The sequence below is a fragment of the Bubalus kerabau genome, chromosome 12, assembly GCF_029407905.1.
Source record: "Bubalus kerabau isolate K-KA32 ecotype Philippines breed swamp buffalo chromosome 12, PCC_UOA_SB_1v2, whole genome shotgun sequence".
Classification (NCBI taxonomy): Eukaryota; Metazoa; Chordata; class Mammalia; order Artiodactyla; family Bovidae; genus Bubalus; species Bubalus kerabau.
The window spans coordinates 25,356,800-25,379,776 of record NC_073635.1 but is presented as its reverse complement, the minus strand read 5'-3'; the positions used below and the strand labels follow the sequence as shown (position 1 = coordinate 25,379,776).

The 22,977-nt window shown below is 44.5% G+C and overlaps 1 protein-coding gene across 2 annotated transcripts in view; it reads right to left on the bottom strand.

Annotated features, from left to right (window-relative positions):
- The window catches only part of SMAD9 (SMAD family member 9), a 61,091-nt gene that overhangs the window by 4,818 nt on the left and 33,296 nt on the right, over window positions 1–22,977 (bottom strand). The window contains exons 2-4 of one of the 2 annotated variants that reach the window (XM_055542339.1): window positions 18,038–18,674; window positions 11,149–11,406; window positions 7,277–7,498 (exon numbers count right to left, since the gene is read on the bottom strand). In XM_055542339.1, the coding sequence (XP_055398314.1) occupies window positions 7,277–7,498; window positions 11,149–11,406; window positions 18,038–18,449 (892 nt within the window). In that variant the 5' untranslated portion in view covers window positions 18,450–18,674. The remainder of the gene's footprint in view (window positions 1–7,276; window positions 7,499–11,148; window positions 11,407–18,037; window positions 18,675–22,977) is intronic. The other variant, XM_055542340.1, reaches the window with a different exon arrangement.

Sequence of the window (22,977 nt, the reverse complement as noted above, 5' to 3'; positions counted from 1 at the left end):
GAGCAGGTCATCAAATTGCCAGAGCATGAAGCTGCTTAAGTGTTCAGTATGTCTTTGAGTTGAATGCCCTTCAAATACATAATCCTCCTAGGGCTTACTAAGAACAGATAAGATTTTTTTGCTATCTGACTCTGGTCTTTATTTAGGGGATGATTTTCAATCTTGTTAAAAGTCTTTATCTGCAACCACAGACATCCTGGCGGAGCACAGAAAGCAGAGAAGAGCCTGGATGGGGAGGCAGCAGTTCAGCATCCTGAGTGAGAAGAAGGGGCAGTGCAGATGGGATGTGCCCGGAGAAGCCCTGAGCCGGCCCTGGTCACCGGAACAAGGAGGGATATTCAACCCCATGAAGAAGGAGGCTAGAGACAGCAGCATCTAAAGAGTTAAGTAAGCAAGGGATTTTATTCGCATCCATTTGACAGGCTAGAAGCCTGGCTTTAAACCACGTCTGCGAGATGCTAAATTGCCATGGAGAACACTGAGCAGATAAACACCCAAAGAAGGTGCCATAACTCCTGAGCCCACATGCTACAACTACTGAAGCTCTAGAGCAGATGCCTTGCAGTAAGAGAAGCCACTTAATGAGTAGCCTGCACGTGGCAACTAGAGAGCAGCCTCTGCTTGCTGCAATTAGAGAAAGCCCATGCACAGCAACGAAGACTCAGCACAGTTTGAAAGAAAACACAAAACTAAAGTAAATAATAAATAAATAAATTATAAAAATAATATAAAAGTAAAGGTTTCCAGACCTACAGCAGGGCTTTGGGCCAGAGGATGGAGGTGGGCCTGCCCAAGACTGTGACCGCAGCTGTGCACTGCACAAACCCAGGGTGTGCCTCAGACTTCCGAGATTTGTATGGTTATTACAAGACTCCTCCAGCAGATGGCAGCAGGGGCTCCTTTCAATTCACACAGAGCCGCCTCCGGGCTGGTCCAAAGTCAGTCCCCTCAAGCTATTACTTGAAGACATCTCTGGACAAATAGGATGAACAAGCAAGCAGATTTGGGCCCAAATGAACTACACTACCAGGGGCTTCTCTGGAAGCTCAGCTGGTAAAGAATCCACTTGTAATGCAAGAGACCCTGGTTTGATACCTGGGTGGGGAAGATTCCTTGGAGAAGGGATAGGCTACCCACACCAGTATTCTTGGGCTTCCCTGGTGACTCAGATGGTAAAGAATCTGCCTGCAATTCCAAAAACCTGGGTTCAATCCCTGGGTTGGGAAGATCCCCAGGAGGAGGTAATGGCAACCCACTCCGGTATTCTTGCCTGGAGAATCCCATGGACAGAGGAGCCTGGCTGGCTATAGTCCATGGGGTCGCAAAGAGTCAGACACGACTGAGTGACTAAGCACAGCACTGAGCCACACTGAACGCCCCACTGTGCATGCACACACTCAGTGATTCTGCCAAGGTGGGTGCCCCTTGGCACTACTTTCTCTCTCTCTACTCTCTCACTACCACTCTTGACTGCAGCAACCCCAGCTCGCCTGGACATACCGGGTCCCACCCCATCCTCACAGGAGCAGGAAAGCCCACTACAAGAAATGTTGAAAATACTGAGATGCAAAGAATACAGATCAGCCACAAATCCACAACCTAGAAATAATCAGTACTAACATTTGTCATATACTTTCAGTCTTTCATGTGTACATTTTAAATAAAATTAGGATCATACTCTATAGGCTTTTTTATAACCTTTTTTCACATATTAAAATACTGACAACATTTTCTCATGATATTAAGTATTCTTCAGTACCCTGTGTAATTACTGCAACAGTATGATGTTCTGTGTTAAATATTTTTTAGGATTTGCTTTTTCAGGGATGAGAAACTTCACACACATTCAAAGGCAGAATGGAAAGGATGTTTTGAGACCAGGAAACTAAATCCACTAGGAAAGAAGGAATCCAAAAATCACCTTGAGGGACTTGCCTGGTGATCCAGTGGCTAGGACTCCACACTCCCAATCCCGGTGTCCAGGTTCAATCCCTGGTCAGGGAACTAAATCCCACGTGCTATAACTAAGACCCAGCATAGCCCCCAAAATAATTAAAAAAAAAAAAAATCACCTCGAGGTACAGACCCTGCTTCTAAGGAACTGACAAACTAAACCCTTGTCTCAGGATAATTCCTTACATGAAAAAGGGAAGCATTACTAGATCTCCACAGAACAACTTGAGATGTACAAGAAAATAAAGTTTCATAAAAAGTGAAAAACTAATTCTCAAAGCAATTCCATGATTTGAAATCTATGATAATTATGTCTGGGAAGGTCCAGGTTTGCCTCATTCAATGTGTGCGTATGTGTGCTAGGTCATTTCAGCTGTGTCTGACTCTTTTCAATCCAATGGACTGTAGCCCACCAGGCTCCTCTGTCCATGGGATTCTCCAGGCAAGAATACTGGAGTGGGTTGCCATTTCCTTCTCCAGGGGACCTTTCTGACCCAGGGATCAAACCCACATCTCTTAGGTCTCCTGCACTGGCAGGCGGGTTGTTGACCACTAATGCCACCTGGGAAGCCCCGGTAATACGTGGGGCCAATGCCTCAGGAACTATCAGTCACCCCTCTCTTCTCCCACGGTAGGAAGAACAGCCAGCAGCCAGGACACACGCAGCTCGTCTACAGCTGCAAAGAAGAAACGTGTCCGTCCTGCCCAAGTGTTCTTTCACACCAAGAGCTCGGAGCAGGCTCCTCATGTGGGTCAGTGGCGCTGTGGGCAGTGACAGCGCAACCAGAGGTGCTCAGAACAAACACTGCTATCGATTAGGATTATATTACGTTGTGCATGTCTAAGAAATATAACCCGACCTCAATGACCTTAAGAGCACACATATGCCCACGCAGTCCTTTCAAAACTGCGGCTTTCCTCAGTGTTTGGAAATCGGGGCCATCTTAAAAGCCACTCTAAAAAAGCAGGCACGCTGTATACTCCAGTGACCCAAACTGGCTATTCCATCATTCCCCAAACCTCAGGAAATAACCTTGGCTTTATTTTGGGCAATCACAGACAGGTATGACATGTCAGCAGTTCTTCATCTTTTTCCCCAATAATGATGCTAATAATCTTCCCATGGAGCTCAGTGTAACTCAGTGTGGGACTGCTTTTCTGGAGTATTCTTGGGGGGAAAACACAAAATCTTTTCTGGCTTACATTTTTAAAGTAAATGATTGTACAATTTCACCACTGCAGTACTACGAGGGCCTTATTTCCACATCTCAGAGTTGATTATGACATATTGTGGCTGTGGCATATGACAACCATTTTCATTCCATATCAAAAGATTCAGTTCCTCAAGCACTGAACTAAGAGGGGTGCTGAGATGAAAAAGCAGGAGGGTCCCTCCCCTCCAGCAGAAGGGAGCAACTGGGCCTGAGAGACAGAGCCATGGGTGCAAAATCTATCCCTTGTGGGACCATGGGTAAGCTACTGAACTCTTCTGAGCTTCTGTTGCCTCACCTGTAAAATGGGACGAAGAAATCCTAACTTGTAGAGTGACTATGAAGCAGTAATATGTGTAAGTGCCTGCCAGGGTGCCTCTCAGATCTGGGAATCTGTGGGGGTAGCTGAATCATTCAGGAGAGGTCAGGCAGTTTGCCTGGTTTTTAAGGAAGAGTATGGACAGACCTCAGGTTAGAAGGTAGCGTTCCAGGTTCTTTGAGGTCCTGCCTCTGATACTGAAGCTGCAGCCTCTGAGATTCTAGTGCTAACTTGCTAATGGCTATTTAAAGCTCTTGGCCAGAGAGGTCAAAGCAATAGATGTGTTAACTGTTGCAAGGTTACAGAGAAAGGCTTCGTGCCAACCCCTCTGCCTCACGGTGCATGGCATTAGATGGAGAGCAGGATGAAAGAGCACAGCGAGTCAGCCCGTGAACCATCACCACCACAGACAAAAGCTCAAAGTACATGCACTACGGGGCAGCAGCACGGATCTCTTCAGTGGACTGCCATCTTCCCTAAGTGGCAAGAAACACGCGCCAGAAGTGACCTCGAAGCCACTGAAAACTACTGAGGGGAGAAATGGCCCATTGTTAACTATAACAAAAGAATCTTTATAGGTGTCTCACCCCCCACACCCCACAGGCTCTTCGCGATATAATAGCCAGGGGATCCTTTTACAGTGAAAACTCAGATCTATAAACTCCAACTTAACTCCACCTTCTTTTGTCACACAGGCAGAGCTAAAGCACTCCGCATGGCTCCCGGGCCATGAGACCTGGTCCTGTCCCCTCCTCCTCTATGACTTCCTCGCCCCCTTGCTCACTCTGTTCCACTCTCCCTGGCGTTGCTGCTGTTCCTCACACTGTGCCAGGCAGGTTCCAGGGCCCTTGCACATGCTGTTCCCTTTGCTCGTAAAGGTACTGACACTGCCGATTCCCTCTTTAGCTCTCGACTCAGATGTCACTTCCTTAGCAAGCCTGCCTGCCTGCCTAGCTCCCCCATCCTCCCCCATTCTCTTCCCCTCCTTTGTTTTTCTCTAGATACTTACCATTTGACCTAGTGTGTGTGTATGTATGTGTATGCATGCGTGTGTACTAAGTCACTTCATGTCATATCCGACTGTTTGTGACCCTGTGGACTATAACCAACCAGACTCCTCTGTCCACAGGATTCTCCAGGCGAGAAAACTGGAGTGGGTTGCCACGCCCTCCTCCAGGGGATCTTTCTGACCCACGGATCAAATGCATGTTTCTTACATCTCCAGCATTGGGTGGCAAGCTCTTTACCATTAGTGCCTCCTGGGAAGCCCCCATGTGTGTATGCGTGTGTGTACGTGTGTATAATTTCTTGTTTGTCTTTCTTTAGTAGTAGATAATCCACAAAGCCAGGAGTTTTTTGTTTTGTTTTGCTTGTTTCCCATCACTATATCCCGAGTGGCAGAATCGCTTGGCCCAGAGCAGATGCTCAATAAATATTTGTGAGATGACTGTGTATCTCTGAAGTTTGAGCATCTCCCGTAACTAACTCCGCAGTTAACGGAATTAGTTAGTTAGTTAACTAACAAGCTAACTTGCTCCCTAACCTTGGGATGCATTTGGCTGCAAACTTACTCAGGCTGGTGCTCCAGAAAGCCATGCAGCTCAGAACCAGGGAAGCCACAGGAGCCCCTGAGAGAGGTCCCCCTGACCTCACAGAAGACCAATCACTCTTGCTTTGGAAATATCCCATGCCATGCTTTACGGCATGTCTTGTAGCCACCCCCCACCCTGCCTTTTTTTTCCCCCAGTTCAGTTTAGTCGCTCCGTCGTGTCCGACTCTTTGCGACCCCATGAATCGCAGCACGCCAGTCCTCCCTGTCCATCACCAACTCCCGGAGTTCACTCAAACTCATGTCCATCAAGTCGATGATGCCTCCCAAACCCCACACATCAAAGCAATTCCAAAGCAGCTTTCTGAGAACACTGTGCCTTTGCCTTGGGTACCCTGTTGAGGCTGGGGTGTCCTTCCATCCAGGTGAGTGCTTCCTAGGCTCTCTGGATCTTGCTCTGATGTTTTTTTAACCCTGTAGATTATATCTCAGTTAGTAACATGACACCAGCCCTCCACGTCTGTCCGTCCACATCAGCAGCACCTTGAATAAACTGCTTTCAGAAAGCTTCCCAGAAGGTATTCAACACTCTCTGCATATTTTAATTCTATTTTTAGATCAAGTGGCTTAAGTAGAAGTCTCTCGTGCAGACCAATCTGCAAAGCCCTGCAGCAAATGGCTCTACAGCAGCACATTTTAACATTCTATCTTTAGATCACCTGACGATTCTTATAAAAATCATTCCAAAGTAAAACCACCCTGAGAAATTTAAGAAATCAAAAGTACCACTTCCTGTGAGGACTGACTACGTTTTGCCCTTGGGATAGGAGTTACAGATTACGTTTCCGTTTCCTGAACTCTCTGGGAGCCTAGGGGGAATTTTAACCACAGTCATAATCACAGTGCTAATTCTGAGGGATGACATGCTTGTACTCATCTCCTCGACTCACTCTCAGCTTCTGACTTTCTCTTTTTGATTTATCATTTCCCTATAAAGGCTTCTCGTAAGCCACCGCAGAGCCACTATGGGAAGACACAGGATAAAATAAAGTAACTGTCACCATTAAGGGTTAACATCAGTGAACGAATTCAGCCTGCCTCTAATCGACGGTCTGTAGGTTGACAACAGGAGACGTTTGGGAGATAGTTAGGAAAAACACAGATTGCATCACACATGAAATAATGGTTCTTCCCTGGAAACTTGAAAGAAAAGTCTTGTGGCTACTTCCCAAGGTGGTAAGTGCTGGACGGGGAGAGAAAAGATCAAATGGCCCTGAAGCTTCTTTACACCTGTGATTTCAGTGGACAACCAGGCATCATTCAGACTGCCAACTCTTTGGATAGGAAAGAAAATATGAGGGCTTCCCTGGTGGCTTCCTTCCTGACAATGTAGGAGGCATGGGTTCCATCCTTAGTCTGGGAAGATTCCACACGCCAAGGAGCAACTAAGCCCGTGCTCCACAACTACTCAGCCTGTGCTCTAGAGCCCGGGAGCTGCAACTACTGAAGCCCTCGTGCCCTAAAGCCCGTGCTCCACAACCAGAGACTCCCCAGCAATGAGAAGCCTGTGGACCGAAACTAGAGAGCAGCCCCTGATCGCCACAACTAGAGAAAAGCCCGCACAATGAAGACTCAGCACAGTCAAAAATAAACAAACAGAAATAACTAAAGATCCTCAACCAGGCCTCAGGCTAGGCTGAGACAATCACACCGATGAGGTGGGTTCTAAAGGAGACATTTCCAGACCCGAGTGGGGCCTGTGCTGGTTCAGCTGTTGTAAAAGTGCCTGGACACAAGAAAACCCCAATCCCCTACCAAAGGCTTCCAAACAAACAAGTCATCGATTTTTTAAAGAGCTCCCTGCTCAGTCTCTAAAGGTAACTTTACCTGATACAGATTCCTCTTCTTCAGAAGTTATCCCATTTAGCATTTGAGGCAACTCAAAAATAATTCTTACTACATCTCTTCAATCATTTCATCCTGTCTTTGTATTTCTCGTCTTGTTCCTCTTCCTAACACCCACCCTACGCCATCCCCCAGAAGATGCTGTGTCTACCTCAGAGACAGAGACACTAAAAGACCCCAAAAGTTCTCATGCTGTCCCCAACAGAATCCCCAGCAGTCTCCCAGCTCCCAGCCCTGGGAACATCCCACTAGGCCACGCAGCCAATCCATGGCTCGTTTCTGTTGCCGTGTTTGTTAGCTCAGAAGAATATATGAAGTGGATTACACATTTGCCTTTACCCTTTCCTATGTGTCTTCTGGTATTTTCTATCGTTGAGTTTCTGTTTACGTTAGAAAGAAGTCCGAGACAGAATCTGTTCCTGTTATTTGAAGGATCTGTGAATCCATCGATCAGCACACTTCTGGAGGAAGCCTGGAATGTCTCCCCGACGCGGTTGTTCAGTTCGTAGTAGGCGACGGAGCACCAGTGCTGTGGCTCCTCGTAGCAAACAGGCCGAAAATCTGAAACAGAAGTGAATCAGACAGGACATCACTACCACCGTGCCCGGGACCTCCCAGCTCACGACTCCACCAGGAAACTGAGGTGACCGCTGTCCCCCAAAGGCTGGCTGTGAGAACCAGTGGACTGCTGTGCATTGTTTTCAAACTTGCCTCTTTCACGGAAGCTGCTTGCAGGCTGCTCATCTGGTCCACGTACCTGGGAACAGGGGCCGATGTCCTGATGACTCTCCCAAGGCTGGAATCTTTGTAAATAAGTTTATTATTTTTGAGGGGCCAGGCAACATTGGTATGAGTGGATCTGTGTAAACTTCATCCCCCTACCCAAAGGAAACACGGCTAAAAGGAAATTAGAAGGTCATGTCATCTTTACAGCTGAGAGACAGCATTTTACTGCCAAACTGAATTCCTATAGCAAAGATTATCCTTTTCTAAAGAACTAAAGATGAAAAATAATTGTTCAGATATGATAAAAAAAATCAAAGCAAAAATACTGCGTATGATTTAAAATTGTTAAGAAAGAAAAAATATTCCATATAGACTCACATTCTTCTTTGTGTATATATGGGATTATTATTTCATGCCATAAATATACTTTAAAGGGAGAGATCTAATTCATTAGGAAATTGATGAATATTATGTTTTCACCCCAAATTTTTCAAAGTAAGTTGCCAGTAAATTCAGAAACCGAATTTCAGAGTTCTTTCTTTCTTTGCCACTCATGTTCTTCTTCTGCCTTTCTATTGATTATAGTATCTTTCTTTCCTTTGCGCATCCTAGTAATTCTTGTATCTAGAGTGTGTTCTTATAAGCACTAAAATATAAACTTACAAAACAGATAAATTAGGGGGTTTATTATTTGGTTTCCAAATGGACCTTCACTTATGAAAGAATTCCCCCTGAGATATGCTGAACAGTAAAGTCCTTTAGACCCTCCCTTCTTGGTGTGGTTCCTGGAACCGTAGCCCCTGCAGCAACCTAGGAACTTCTTAGGAATGCAGATTCTTAGAAGCCACTCCAGATGCAGGGAATCAAAATTTTCATTTACATAAGATCGCCACACAGTCTGTGTGAACTTTAAAGCTGAGCAACATTTATCTAGCTTATTACAAGGACACAAACTGGAAGGAAATCCACCACAAACCTTTGTTGTTGTTGTTGTTCAGTCGCTCAGTCGTGTAGGCGGATTCTTTACTGTCTGAGCCACCAGGGAAGCCCATGAATACTGAAGTGGGTAGCCTACCCCTTCTCTAGGGGATCCTCCTGACCCAGGAATCGAACTGGGGGTCTCCTGCATTACAGGTGGATTCTTTGTGCTGGACGCCCAAAAGAGAAGGCGACTGACCTCTGAGTGGTGGAAACAGACTCTGGCAGGAAATGACAAGACATAGTGTGCCAGATGCGACAGTAGATACACATGGAAAATAGCAGCTGTGCTGTTGAAGGGCAAAAGGAGTGACTGACGCTGTAACTCAGCGTGATAGATGTGACAGTAGATGCACATGTTAAATAGCAGATGTACTGCTGAAGGGCAAAAGGAGACTGATGGTGTGAGTCAGAAGGGAAGAGGTGGGACAAAGCCCTTATCCTCCCACATTTCATAAGTTTTCTGAGGATGGGAATAATTTCAATTAACATTTTAATTCTCCTTTCTGAACCCTAAGGCAATGCTTGCACACAATAAGAGCTTGACAAATAACTGTCTAATAGTGAGTTGGCCAAAAAGTTTGTTGGGGTTTTTCTGTAACATCTTAAGGAAAAACCTGAACTTTTTGGCCAACCCAATAAGTGACTATGGGAAGACATGAGAGGCAGGTCGCAGCATCTGGCACCAAATGCATTTGTGCACACCCTTAGAAGGGCTTCCCAGGTGGCTCAGTGGTGAAGAATCCGCCTGACAGTGCAGGAGACATGGGTTCAATCCCCGTGTCGAGAAGGTCCCTTGGAGAAGGAAATGGCAACCCACTCCAGGATTCTTGCCTGGGAAATCCCATGGGCAGAGGAGCCTGGTGGGCTACAGTCCACGGGGTCACAAAGAGTCGGACGCGGCTGAGCAACCAAATAACAACACCCTTAGGAACTTGTGAGCTGGGGGTATTCTTTATCTCACTCTCACAAGGTATGTAAATCTCTCCTTCATTACCTGACTTAGATCCATCTTTCAAAGGAAAGGACTCCCCTGGATTGCTGAGAGAGGCAGTCAGAGAAGAGGCCTACCACTGATTCCGCTACACTGCCTGCCCTCAGGCCACGTCTTCCTGGTTAAGTATTTTATAATCTTACTTCTAATTCCTTAAATTAAAAAAGAAAAATCCCTGGAAATTCCCAAGGATGATGTTCAAATCCATCTAGTTTCTCAGAGCTCCTGCACCCCAGGCAAGGCTTGCAGATAATAAGAGCTCAAAATATCTGTTAAATAAATGAGCATAGGAAGACCTGAATGAGGTGGATGACAGCAGCCAGCACCAAATGCATTCATGCATGTCTGCAGGAACTTGTCAGCTCCTGATATTCCTTATTTTACTAGAAGAAACTGATAACTCATACCAAGTGAAGCAAGTCAGAGAAAGACAAATATCATACGATATTGCTTATATGTGGCATCTAAAAAAAAAGCTCCAAAGGAACTCATCTATAGAACAGAAATAGAGTCACATATGTAAACAATAAACCTATGGAAAAAAACTTATGGTTACTGGGGGTAGAGAAGGAAGGGATAAATGGGAAGATTGGGATTGATACATACATACATACATACACACTACTAGATAGCCTATTGAAAAGCAGAGACATTACTTTGCCAACAAAGGTCCATCTAGTCAAGGCTATGGTTTTTCCTGTGGTCATGTATGGATATGAGAGTTGGACTGTGAAGAAAGCTGAGTGCCGAAGAATTGATGCTTTTGAACTGTGGTGTTGGAGAAGACTCTTGAGAGTCCCTTGGACTGCAAGGAGATCCAACCAGTCCATTCTAAAGGAGATCTGTCCTGGGTGTTCTTTGAAAGGAATGATGCTAAAGCTGAAACTCCAGTACTTTGGCCACCTCATGCAAAGAGTTGACTCATTGGAAAAGACTCTGATGCTGGGAGGGATTGGGGGCAGGAGGAGAAGGGGACGACAGAGGATGAGATGGCTGAATGGCATCACTGACTCGATGGACGTGAGTCTGAGTGAACTCCGGGAGTTGGTGATGGACAGGGAGGCCTGGCCGTGCTGCAATTCATGGGGTCGCAAAGAGTCGGACACGGCTGAGCAACTGAACTGACTGACTGACTGACTATATATAAAATAGCTAATTAATAAGGACCCACTGTATAGCACAGGGAACTCTACTCAATACACTATAATGACCTATATGGGGAAAGAATCTAAAAAAGAGTGGAATATGTATATGTGTAACAGATTCACTTTGCAATACACTTGAAATTAACCAAAACTGTAAATCAACTACACCCCAATAAAATTTTTTTAAAAAGAAAAAAGAAACTGATAACTGCTCCAAAATGGATTGAGTCCTGATGAAGAGGGTGGGCAGGGTCCAAGGGCCCCCTAGAGCCTGCGGTTTGAACTGCAAGTGACAAATGATGCTCACGATGGCCCCGCCCACACAACCGCGTTTGATCGCATCCTAGGAGACCGCGGCCGGCACTGACCTGAGTGCTGGAAGGGGCTCTCCGGCTCGGAGGGGCTGCCCGGGGAGTGGGGGTAGCCGGCCGTGCACGGGGACGGCGGGAACGGGGCCCCGGGCGACGGCGGGAAGGTGGGGCACGGAGGCTGCTGGAAGGAGTCGGGGTAGGTGGCGTTGTGCGGCATGAGAGGCTCGCTGTGCAGGGACGCGCTGCGGAACTTGGCCAGGAGGCTGAGCTGCGGGTTGTACTCGCTGTGTCGGGGTACCAGCACGGGCGGCAGCACTGGGGGAGGAAGAACCGACGCGTTAAGATTCTCCGCTCGGCGCCCCCAAATACAGAGTGGACGCGGGCTGCTGCTGCTGTCTGTCCACTCGGGCCACAACCTGTCCATCATTCTGTGTGCTCCTCCTGGCACTGTCCAAAATGGTCCCATCTCTTCTCCAAAAGGGAGCTTGGAAATCAAGCTAAAGCAATGGTTTCACTCCTCGCAGCCAATTTAGGAAAAGTTTAGAGGAGAATCCTCCTGATGTCAGTAGTCTAAGAACTGCCTATTCATTCCCACAGCAGAAATGACTAGAGCTGCCCTGTTACCTGACCTTCTGGGGATCTAATCGTTCACCTCTTCCTCTGATTCTGCCATTAAAGTGTTTTTTCTTTCTTTTTTTTCATTTAATCAAAATCCATTTCTATTGCTCATGATGAAACCCCAAGTCATGCCCTGGATATTTTTATTCAGATATTAATATCTCAGGAACTGTGCTGAATTATTTAGATGACTAGCCTAAATTTTTAGGCTCTGTGGTGCTGGTTAAGTAAAAATATTCTACTTGTCTTTAACAGAAAGATTTAAAGGTAACTAAAAATTATAAAGTAAAAGATAAACAGTGAATAATAATAAAAGTGAAGAAGTAGAAGATGAAGCGGTAATAAGAACTTATCTGTTCATTTTAGTATGTTTCCCTCTGGGTTCCCTACTTTAAAAAGAATATGAGTGTTTTTGCTCCTGATTCAACACAAAAACAAGGACAGATGCAATTCTCAAAGGCAAGCATTATCCAGACATCCCTAGTGCCCACTGGCTTCTGAAGTGTCCCCAGGCTTGGCAGAAAGAAGTTATTCCATGGAGTGTTGTTGAGGGGTGAGCTGGGACCAACCTAAGTTGCAGAATGAGAAGCAGGGGAAACAGACAGAGGAAGTGATCAAAGAAACAACAGGGGAAAAAGTCTTGAAGCCTGAAGAAGGATCTATGTCATCAGATTGAAAACAGCCACAGAGTATACAGCCCAATGAGTGAAAAAAAGATCCATCATAGTCATACCATCTTGAATTTCAAACATCTAAGGACAAACTGAAAAGCTCCCAGAGGATCACCTCAAAGTCACCACAAGGACATGAGAAACTGATTTATGACATCCTGTCATCAATGCTGGACAGCAGACTGGATTTCTCTGGCGGTCCAGTGGTTAACAATCTGCCTGCCGATGCAGGGGACATGGGTTCGATCCTTGAGCCAGCAACTAGATCCCACATGATGTGGAACAACTAAGACCATGTGCCAAGGCTCCTGAAGCCCCAGCTCTAGAACCCATGCTCTGCAACAAGAGAAGGCTCCACAATAAGAAGCCTTGCACTGCAACGAAGATCTGGTTCAACTAAAAAATAAAATAAATAATTTTTTAAAAGGCAATGGACTAATAATCTTCTAAAGGGAAATAATTTGAACCCCCAAATCCCACACTGGAAATATATAATAGCAAAAAATAACAACACAAGCTGGAATCAAGATTGCGGGGAGAAATATCAATAACCTCAGATATGCAGATGACACCACCCTTATGGCAGAAAGTGAAGAGGAACTAAAAAGCCTCTTGATGAAGGTGAAAGTGGAGAGTGAAAAAGTTGGCTTAAAGCTCAACATTCAGAAAACGAAGATCATGGCATCTGGTCCCATCACTTCATGGGAAAGAGACAGGGAAACAGTGGAAACAGTGTCTTTATTTTTCTGGGCTCCAAAATCACTGCAGATGGTGATTGCAGCCATGAAATTAAAAGACTCTTACTCCTTGGAAGGGAAGTTATGACCAACCTAGATAGCATATTCAAAAGTAGAGACATTACTTTGCCGACAAAGGTTCATCTAGTCAAGGCTATGGTTTTTCCTGTGGTCATGTATGGATGTGAGAGTTGGACTGTGAAGAAGGCTGAGCGCTGAAGAATTAATGCTTTTGAACTGTGGTGTTGGAGAAGACTCTTGAGGCTCCCTTGGACTGCAAGGAGATCCAACCAGTCCATTCTGAAGGAGATCAGCCCTGGGATTTCTTTGGAAGGAATGATGCTAAAGCTGAAACTCCAGTACTTTGGCCACCTCATGCAAAGAGTTGACTCATTGGAAAAGACTCTGATGCTGGGAGGGATTGGGGGCAGGAGGAGAAGGGGATGACAGAGGATGAGATGGCTGGATGGCATCACCAACTCGATGGACATGAGTTTGAGTGAACTCCGGGAGATGGTGATGGACAGGGAGGCCTGGCGTGCTGCAATTCATGGGGTCGCAAAGAATTGGACACGACTGAGTGACTGATCTGATCTGGTCTGAACAATGTTATATTAACTTAAATAATATAATATAAACCAAAATATAGATTGAGAAGAGGAAGAAAGGATAAAGGTGATATAAATTAACTAAATCTTCACCTTTTATGTTAGAGTCAATGAAATTAGCTAAAAGTGATAAATTTGGAAATAGATGGATAAGCATATTATTTAGAATTATCTTTTTTTTTTTTTTAGTAATAATGGAGAAAGCTAGCAGAAGAACCAAGCAAGAATGATTAAAAGAAATTGTTCCTGGAGATAGCTGAGGTAGCACTTGTTTCAAATCACTCTATGGATTTCCCATCACTTGCAAGTATCTATAAAAACTCTCATAAAAAGTAAATATTTTGGAGTAAACAGACAATAAGAACAGTATGGTAATAATAATATCCATCACAAATTTCACCATTTACCCACTATCATACATTTATCTCCTCTTGAAAGTGAAGTCGCTCAGTCATGTCCAACTCTTTGTGGCCCCGTGGACTGTAGCCCACCAGGCTTCTCCATCCATGGGATTGTCCAGGCAAGAATACTGGAGTGGGTTGCCATTTCCTTCTCCAGGGGATCTTCCCGAACCAGGTATCGAACCTGGGTTTCCTGCATTAGAGGCAGATGCTTTAACCTCTCAGCCACCATGCAAACTATCTCTTCTTAACAAGCAATAATTTTCAGTTCTACAGATAGAATATAAACTCCAAGAGGCAGATGAACAGTTTTAAGCTAAACCACTACAAATGAGGGTGGCAGGGAAACAGTGATTTCTTCCTCCTTTAAAAGCCAGTATTTGCATATAGCCTTATGAGATTATAGAACAATCCTGAATATCATGATGCAAAAATGACACAGACGATAAGCCATTCAATCTCCTTTTACGTATTCCATGAATATAGAGGAATAAAAAGATGTCTTGCCTCATGAATACTCTGAAAGTGAGGGGCTGACACACTAAATGACATATGGCTTATTTTTCAATGATGCTTCTTGAGCACAGTGTTAACGATGATCAAATAAACACTCATTTTTCTTTTTTGGATGAAGAATTTGAATACTCTCTGTGACTTCAGTTCTAATATACCTACAGGGTATCCTTAACATTGATAAACAGAATTCCTCATATCTGAATGCAGAGACCTTCATTCCTCCATGGCCTGCAGATCTGAAGCACCAAAAGAGATGAATTTGTCTTTATTGAGATAAACATCTTGATAATGTATTTCTATCATCTGAGTAAAACTAAAGGCAGTGGAGATTTGTAAGGAAAACTGATAGTATCATCAGAGTTGTAATTCAGCCTGACAAGATCCGTTAACCTTAGGATTGCACTGATCATATTTGTAAATACTTTCACTCAAAGCACAGCTGTCTTAGCCCCTGTGGACTACTAGAACATATAGACCATAGACTGGGAAGCTTATAAACAACAGAAATTTCTTTCTCACAGTTCCAGAGGCTGGACAGTCCAAGAAGGGGGTGCAGCCTGGTCAGGTTCTGGGCAGAGCCCCCTTCTGGGCTGTAGGCTGCCTTCTCTCTGTGTCCTCATACAGGAAGGGACAAGGGTTCTCTCTGGGGACCCGTTTATAAGGACACTAATCCCACTCATGGGGGTCTGGCTTCATGATCTAGCCATCTAAAGGCACTGCCTCTTAATATGATATCATCTTGGGCATGAGGTTCTCAATATATGAATTTGGGGGGACACAGATATTTAATCTAGAGCAACAGCTATTCTTAATCACTCAGTTCTATCTCTGTGTGACAACTGCTGCTTGCAAATAAGACCTAGTGAGCTTACAGACATTGGTCTCAACATGTGCTCAGTCGCATCTGATTCTTTGTGACTCCATGGACTGTAGCCTTCCAGGCTCCTCTGTCCATGGGATGTCCCAGGCTAGAATGCTGGAATGGGTCACCATTTCCTCCTCCAGAGGATCTTCTCAACCCAGGGATCGAACCTGAGTCTCAGGCATCTCCTCCACTAGCAGGTGGATTCTTTATCACTGAACCACCTGGGAAGCCCCTCAACACAACGCTACCTTTTTAAATACCACACTATCTAAGCATGACCTGGGGGCAGATCATGGAAGGAGTTAACTGTCTTATAAGGGATTGCAGAGCAGATCTGAAAAAAGCTTTTGTATCTTTTTCAAAAGTCATGTGGTTTTGATAAAGTGTAGGAATTTAACACAGAGGAGAAATTATACTGAAATCACTTCTGGCTGCATGAAGAAAAATCGTTATGAGCCCCCAAAACATTTTTGCACGGCTTCTACCAGACACAAGCCACACAAAGGGAGGTCTGAGGACTGGTAAGACTTTACCAGCTGTTGGGTGCCAGTCCATCCAGATACAAGTATTCAAACTGAAAGTTTGTGTTTAGAAACTTAATAGCCACTTGACAGAGTAATTTTATATCTGTTGAAATGAATAGTAAGAAAAAAAAATTGAGGTTGTATTTTTTAAATCAAGCTTTCATTTTTAAGTCTTTTAAAATTTTCATCTGCCCAGTAATTTATTTGTATTGTAAAAATATTGATATTTGATGGATTGGAAGCTTTTTAAAAACTGGTGCTTCACTGCAGATAGTTTGAAAAGCACTAAAATAGATTATTTTAATAGTTTGTGAGAAGGAAAAAAAATCTAGAATGCAGCCTTCAAGGTTCCAAGCATGGGTGGTCAAAAGATGAGCGATTTCAAAGGCAAAACTTCAGTTGTTTTATGGTAATTAAGGACCCAGCACACTTGCTGAACATTAACATCTTTCATTGTTCTCCAAATATTGACTTTAAGCCTGAGCTGAAAGCTAGATATAAAATTTGTCTTTTTATTGAAAAAAATTAAAGTTAGGAATAAAAAAAGACAGCTTAAACATCACCTTAAAATTAATACCATATTTAGCCATCTTTCATCTTGGAAACTCAAACCTAAAATACCAAGATATGAAACCTGCCATATGTAAAAACATTCATTCTATTATTCCTGAAAGAACCTCACATAATATGAAAAATGAAAACATCAAATAATCCTCTAAAATCAGGGTTTCGAGTGTTCAAAAGGAATGCCTGATACATCTTACAAACACATCTAATAACTACATTACTGAGGAAGAGAAAAATGATTTCCTGATGAACATTTTTCATGGGATATATTCTGAATGCTTACTATAACTCAAATCTTAGAAACAAAAAAGAATCAAGTCGTTTCTGTCATAAACTCCTTAATGACATGTTTTTAAAGTAGATGAAGAAAGCCCAGAGAGAAGCAAGAAAAGAGAAGAAAGCAAAGAGGTATATGCTGTAGGGGAAAACACACTGGATTCACCAGGAAGGTGGGCCTTTCTCATCATGGTCTCATCCTGTATCCTGAGTGACACGACTGTGAGAAGCATCCACAGTCAGGCGGGTAACATCCTTGACATCAGTGTAACAGCATGATGGCAAGATTCAGGAGCCTGAAAGGTCACCTCACTAAGATTGCTCTAGGCTGGGCAGGACTTAACAGGGATGGCTACAAGGTTACCTGAATCTGGGAGGGAGCCAGGCAGCAGGCTGGACTCTCCCACCACCTGCGTTCCTAGACAGAACTGCCTCCTGATGGGCATGGGCTGCTTCCCAGAGCGCATGAGCGGGCCCCTCCAGGAACGGGGAGAGGAAGCTCCCTCAAAAACTGCATCCCTGTAGCTGCAGAACCCTCCACTCAAAGAGAAAAGCAGTCCAACTGTTACACCAGTGTGAAGGAACAAAGATGAACACCTGACTTAACACATACGTGCGTGCCTGAAACGTTTTAGGATTAATACTTTCCTATATTTAAAGTCATATTTAAGAAGAGCTGCCAGTCTCCCCTCACTGCCATTGTTTTCAGTCTTGGAAGGGTTTCCAGCAACTCTGCCATCATCTGCTTAGTTTAGAGGACACCTCTGCTTACTTTAGCGTGGGGAGAGTGCGGCTGGTTTAGTTCAGTACAGCTGAGTTCAAGGGGAGGAAATGGGGAGAAAGATTTCTTTTTTAAACAGTTGATCACGTCAAGGCCATATTTAGACCTTTCAAGAACTGGACGATGACTTGAAAATACATCAAAATAAAATGGCGTTTTCCAAAATCACATAAAGCTTACATCTATACTGAAATGAAAGATCTTCTGTCTAGGTTATTCTGACTACAAAATTTTGGATCGGCCTCTCCAAACTGAACCTCCCTCTTCCTGTCTCTCTTGCAGTGGTGGTAGGGGGTTCCTTCTCCTGACGGTGGCCCATGGCTCTCCACTAACCGGGATGCGCCCTCTTACCTGTCACAGATAAACCATGAAGGAAACCCACCTGGCGTCTCCACGCGGCGGTAGTGGTAGGGGTTGATGCACACCTCTTTCTGCTTGGAGCCGAATGGGAACTCGCAGCACTCCAGCGGCTTCAGCTCGTGGTGAGACTGCAGGTCCGGCCAGCGCCACACCCGGCAGTAGATGACGTGGGGCAGCCCCTTGCGGTGGGACACTTGCAGCCGCCCGTCCAGGGAGCGGGGGATGGTCACGCACTTGCTGGGCTGCCCCGGGCAGCTGAGCGCCCTCTCCAGCTCGTCCATGGCTCCTTTCTTCTTCTTTAACTTCTTCACTAGAGAGTCCACTGCCTTCTCCGCCCACTTTTCCTCTTCATCTCCTTGCTTCCAGCCAAGCAGTCTCTTCACTGCCGGGCTGGTGAAGGAGAAGAGGGAGCTGATGGGGGTGCTGGAGTGCATAAGAGGGGGGAACTGCAGGCGTCCGGTGCACACAGGAGCTGGACCCACAGCCCTTCACTGCCTGCAGGGACCGAGCGAAGTGAGCAAGGACACCCCTTGGGAGGTCATAGGTCCCAAGTCCCCAGGGACATCATAGGTCTTCCCTTTCTTCTGGAAGTGACTGTGACCAATGCAGGCTGGGAAGCAGTTGACTTTCTCCAAAGCCCTGGGGTGGGCAGGACAACTCTGGGGGGAGGAAAAAAAAAAAAAAAAGACTTCAGTGAACTTCATTGGGATAATTTTCAGAAAAGGGTAAAGGTTGGGTGTAAGAGAGAAAGTATTTTTCAGATGTTCTATACTTGAAAACACTTAGGATTTCCCTGGTGGTCTGGTGATTAAGAATCCACCTGTCAATGCAGGAGACATGGGTTCAATCCCTGCCCTGGGAAGATCCCACATGCCACAGGGCAAATCAGCCACAGGCCAAATCATGCACCACAGCTACTGAACCCACACGGTAGCCCGAGAGCCACAGCTACAGAGCCTGTGAACTGCAACTACTGAAGCCCGAGTGTCCTAGAACCCACGCTCCACGGCAAGAGAAGCCTTCACACCACAAACAAAGAGTAGCTTGGGCTTGATGCAATTAAGAAAGCCCATGTGCAGCAACAAAGACCCAGGACAGCCAGAAATTAATTAATTAAAAATAATAAAGGCAGACACCAAAAAAAAAAAAGAAAACTCTTATTAGTCATCTTGACTCTTCCTTCTGTTTTATGCCCTATTCCAAGTCTTGGTAATTCTGCCTTCAAAACGTCTTTCAAGTTTGGAAGGTTTCTCTCCATTTCTGCCAACATCTAAGCCTCGCCCCACCTGACCTCTCCCTTTGATCACTGCAACACTTCTGAAGGAGCTCCTGTCTTCCAATTCTAATCCATGGATAGAGGAGCCTGGCAGACTACAGTGCACCAGTTCGCAAAGAGCTGGACACAACGGAGGGATTAACACAGTCATCTCACCACTCGTTTATGCTTCCAAACTACTTTATAGGATAGTGGTTCTCAAAATGTGACCCAAGGGCCCCTGGGAGTCCCTGAGTCCCCTTCAGGGGACTGTGAGAGCTTCTCTTTTCCAACTAAGACATCTGGGTGCACTAAACTTTCACCCATGTACTTGATCCCAAACAACAGATCACAACAGATTGTTTGCAGGAGCAGTTATCAGACTCCAAGTGTCATGGTCAACCAGGCCTTAAGGAGACTTGCAAAAACACAAAACAGTAACACTCTTCACTATTGAGGGGTAAAAGCTGATTTTTAAAAAATTAAAATGTTTATGTTATTCATAATATATAATGAGTTTATCATTGTCTTTAATAAGTCAGTAAATGTTCTAAGCTTTTCAGTCTTAATTCCTAAAATGGTGCAAAAAAAAAAAAAATGAGCCACATCAACAAAGGTTCTTTGGAGTTCTCAATAATTCTTAAAAGTAGAAAGGGGTCATAAGACCAGAACGTTCTAGAAGTTACACACAGTCACACACACAACACGCATACCGTCACTTTTGTTATTCTCCCTTAAAATCAGCTGAACTTTTCTTTGCCTTCTCATCCCAAGGAGACATTCCTCCCCAGTTATTCAACAGTCCCATTTAAATTTCCTGAGGTAGCTCTGCATTTCCTCTTCTGTGAAAAAATAGCTGGCTTAAACAAAACCCTCTGCTTCTTCCAGATTTTAGAAACCAGCTCCCTTGTTTCCCTTGTAAAGTGGTTGCTGGTAGGATTTTGGAGAAAGCTGACTCATTTTAGCATCTTGGAATCAATCTAGTTCATCATCTCCAACAACTGCGTGTTTAATATGCATGAGACGTCATTTTCCCCTTTGCCTCCCTGGAGTTGCAGCTTTCTAGTTCGATTACATACACCTCTTTGGACAGAGGTGCTGTCACAACTCCTGCTCTTATGATGATCATCAGGCAGCTCTGTGAAGAAGGGTTGTTGGTGGCTCAGACGGTAAAGAACTGGCCTGCCAATGCAGGAGACACAGGTTCAATCCCTGGGTCAGGAAGATCCCCTGGAGAAGGAAATGGGAAGCCGCTCCAGTGTTCTTGCCTGGGAAATCCCATGGACAAAGGAGCCTGGTGGGCTATTGTCCATGGGGTCTCAAAAGAGTAGGACATGACTTAGCAACTAAACAACAATAACAAAGCTCTGTGAAGAGGATGGCAGTCTGATTACACGAAAATGGGTGACATTGAATAAACATGGAGCAACCCGTACATCGCTTTATTCCTTGTGTAGACTTTAGTTAGCCCTGTATACAGAGAGAGGGTAAACTACAGTGAAAGGAGAGTTAAAGACTCCATAGCTGTTCTTTTTCTCCTGGCAGTTTGACTTACACTCAGTTTTATTTGGAAAGGTTGATTTTGTGGCTTAACAATCATGAATTTATAAAGTATAGTTAAGTCACTGTGTTCGAGCTCTGTTTACTTAATTGAGACAGGCTGCCTTAAAGCAATCGTTGAAGAGGATGAAGGGCTCTGAGGAGGAGAAGCAACATGACACAGAATAACCTGAACCTCAAAAGAACTCTGAATTCTGCTTAGTTTTACATCGAATTTTTTATTAGTAAATCGTGGCATAACTCCTGAAGCTTAGGCCATCAGTAGAAAACAGCTGCTTATAAAGAAGTTCAGTAGAGTTAAACTAAAAGACCCTTTAGAAAAACTTTTGCTCCAGGAAACAAATCACAGTTCTGCAAACCCGGGTTTGCTGCTATTGTTTTAACTGCTCCGATCTACTAATGGCCTGGGAAATCAATTTATTGGAACAAATTGCTTTTGTAAAAAAACAAACAAACAAAAAAACAGACACTATTGCAGTGCAGCTAAGAAACAATAGGTATTATTTCATGTAAAAGCTTCATTTGGAGGTACATGTTCCATGTGTGTGTGTGTGTGTGTGTGTGTGTGCACACGCGCACAAGTATCGAGGGTCACTTTGCAAAATTTGGTATTGTGGGTTACAGTAGAAAACTGTTTGAAAAGCATTACTCCTAAACGATACATTTCCTCGAGCCATGTCTGTTTGAGCTTTACCCTGATGAGTGACTTTTGGGGTCCACCATCCCTCCTTGTCCCCTGGGGAAATTCCAACTAGTCAAGAATCTAGGGTCTGGGAACCCTGGCTCTGCAGTCTGATTTCACTGCCACATTTCAAATCTTCATGAGTCTTACCATGGCTCCAAAACTATGGTTTTATTGGCACAAGACACAGCTCCTGTTCCATCACACAGAGCCCTTGCCTTAGCGGGGAGGCCCCAAAGAGTCAACTTTAGAATCTCTGACTAACAAACGCCAAATTCATAATAGCGATCTCTGGATACGGAAGGAAAAGAATACAAAATACCAAAAGGTTATAGTTAAGGAATTAAATTTAATATCTTGCAAAAACCTGTAATGGAAAAGAATCTGGAAAAGAATATATAAAAATAGTTGTTATTTAGTCACTAAACTCGGTCTGACTCTGTGACCCCATGGATTGTAGCCTGCCAGGCTCTTCTGGCCATGGTGTTTCCCAGGCAAGAATACTGGCATGGGCTGCCATTTCCTTCTCCAGGAGATCTTCCAGACATAGGGATCGAACCTTCGTCTCCTGAACTGCCAGGCGGATTCTTTACTGCTGAGGCATTGGGGAAGCCCATAGGTACATGTATGTATCTATATACATACATGTATGTATATGTACACACGTACATATACACTGCTGCTGCTGCTGCTAAGTCGCTTCAGTCATATCCGACTCTGTGCGACCACAAAGACGGCAGCCCACCAGGCTCCCCCGTCCCTGGGATTCTCCAGGCAAGAACACTATAGGCTGCCATTTCCTTCTCCGATACATATACACATATATGTGTATAACCGAATCACTCTGCTATATACCTAAAACTAACACAACATTGTGAATCAAACTTTAATACAAATTTTTAATAAAAACAAAGTAAATTGAAAATACATAAATTTAGGTTCTGTTTAATGGCACCCCACTCGAGTACTTTTGCCTGGAAAATCCCGTGGATGGAGGAGCCTGGTGGGCTACAGTCCATGGGGTCGCTAAGAGTCGGACACGACTGAGCGACTTCACTTTCACTTTTCACTCTCATGCATTGGAGAAGGAAATGGCAACCCACTCCAGTGTTCTTGCCTGGAGAATCCCGGGGACGGGGGAGCCTGGTGGGCTGCCATCTATGGGGTCGCACAGAGTTGGACATGACTGAAGTGACTTAGCAGCAGCAGCAGCAGGTTCTGTTTAAGAAAAGTTAAGGTCTAATAAAGCTGATTGGTGGGTCCAAAGATGTTCAAAATATGATTCTCTACACTTGTTTGATGTATATATTTTTAATAGGAAAACTAAGTGCAAAAAAACATATCAAACTTGGACTCTCAGTAACACTAAGGCTTCAGGTTCCTGTCAATGTTAATAGTTCCCATTTGTCCAGGGGTGCAGTTTAGGGTTCCTAAAGGTTATCCCATTCTCATTCCTGTAATACTG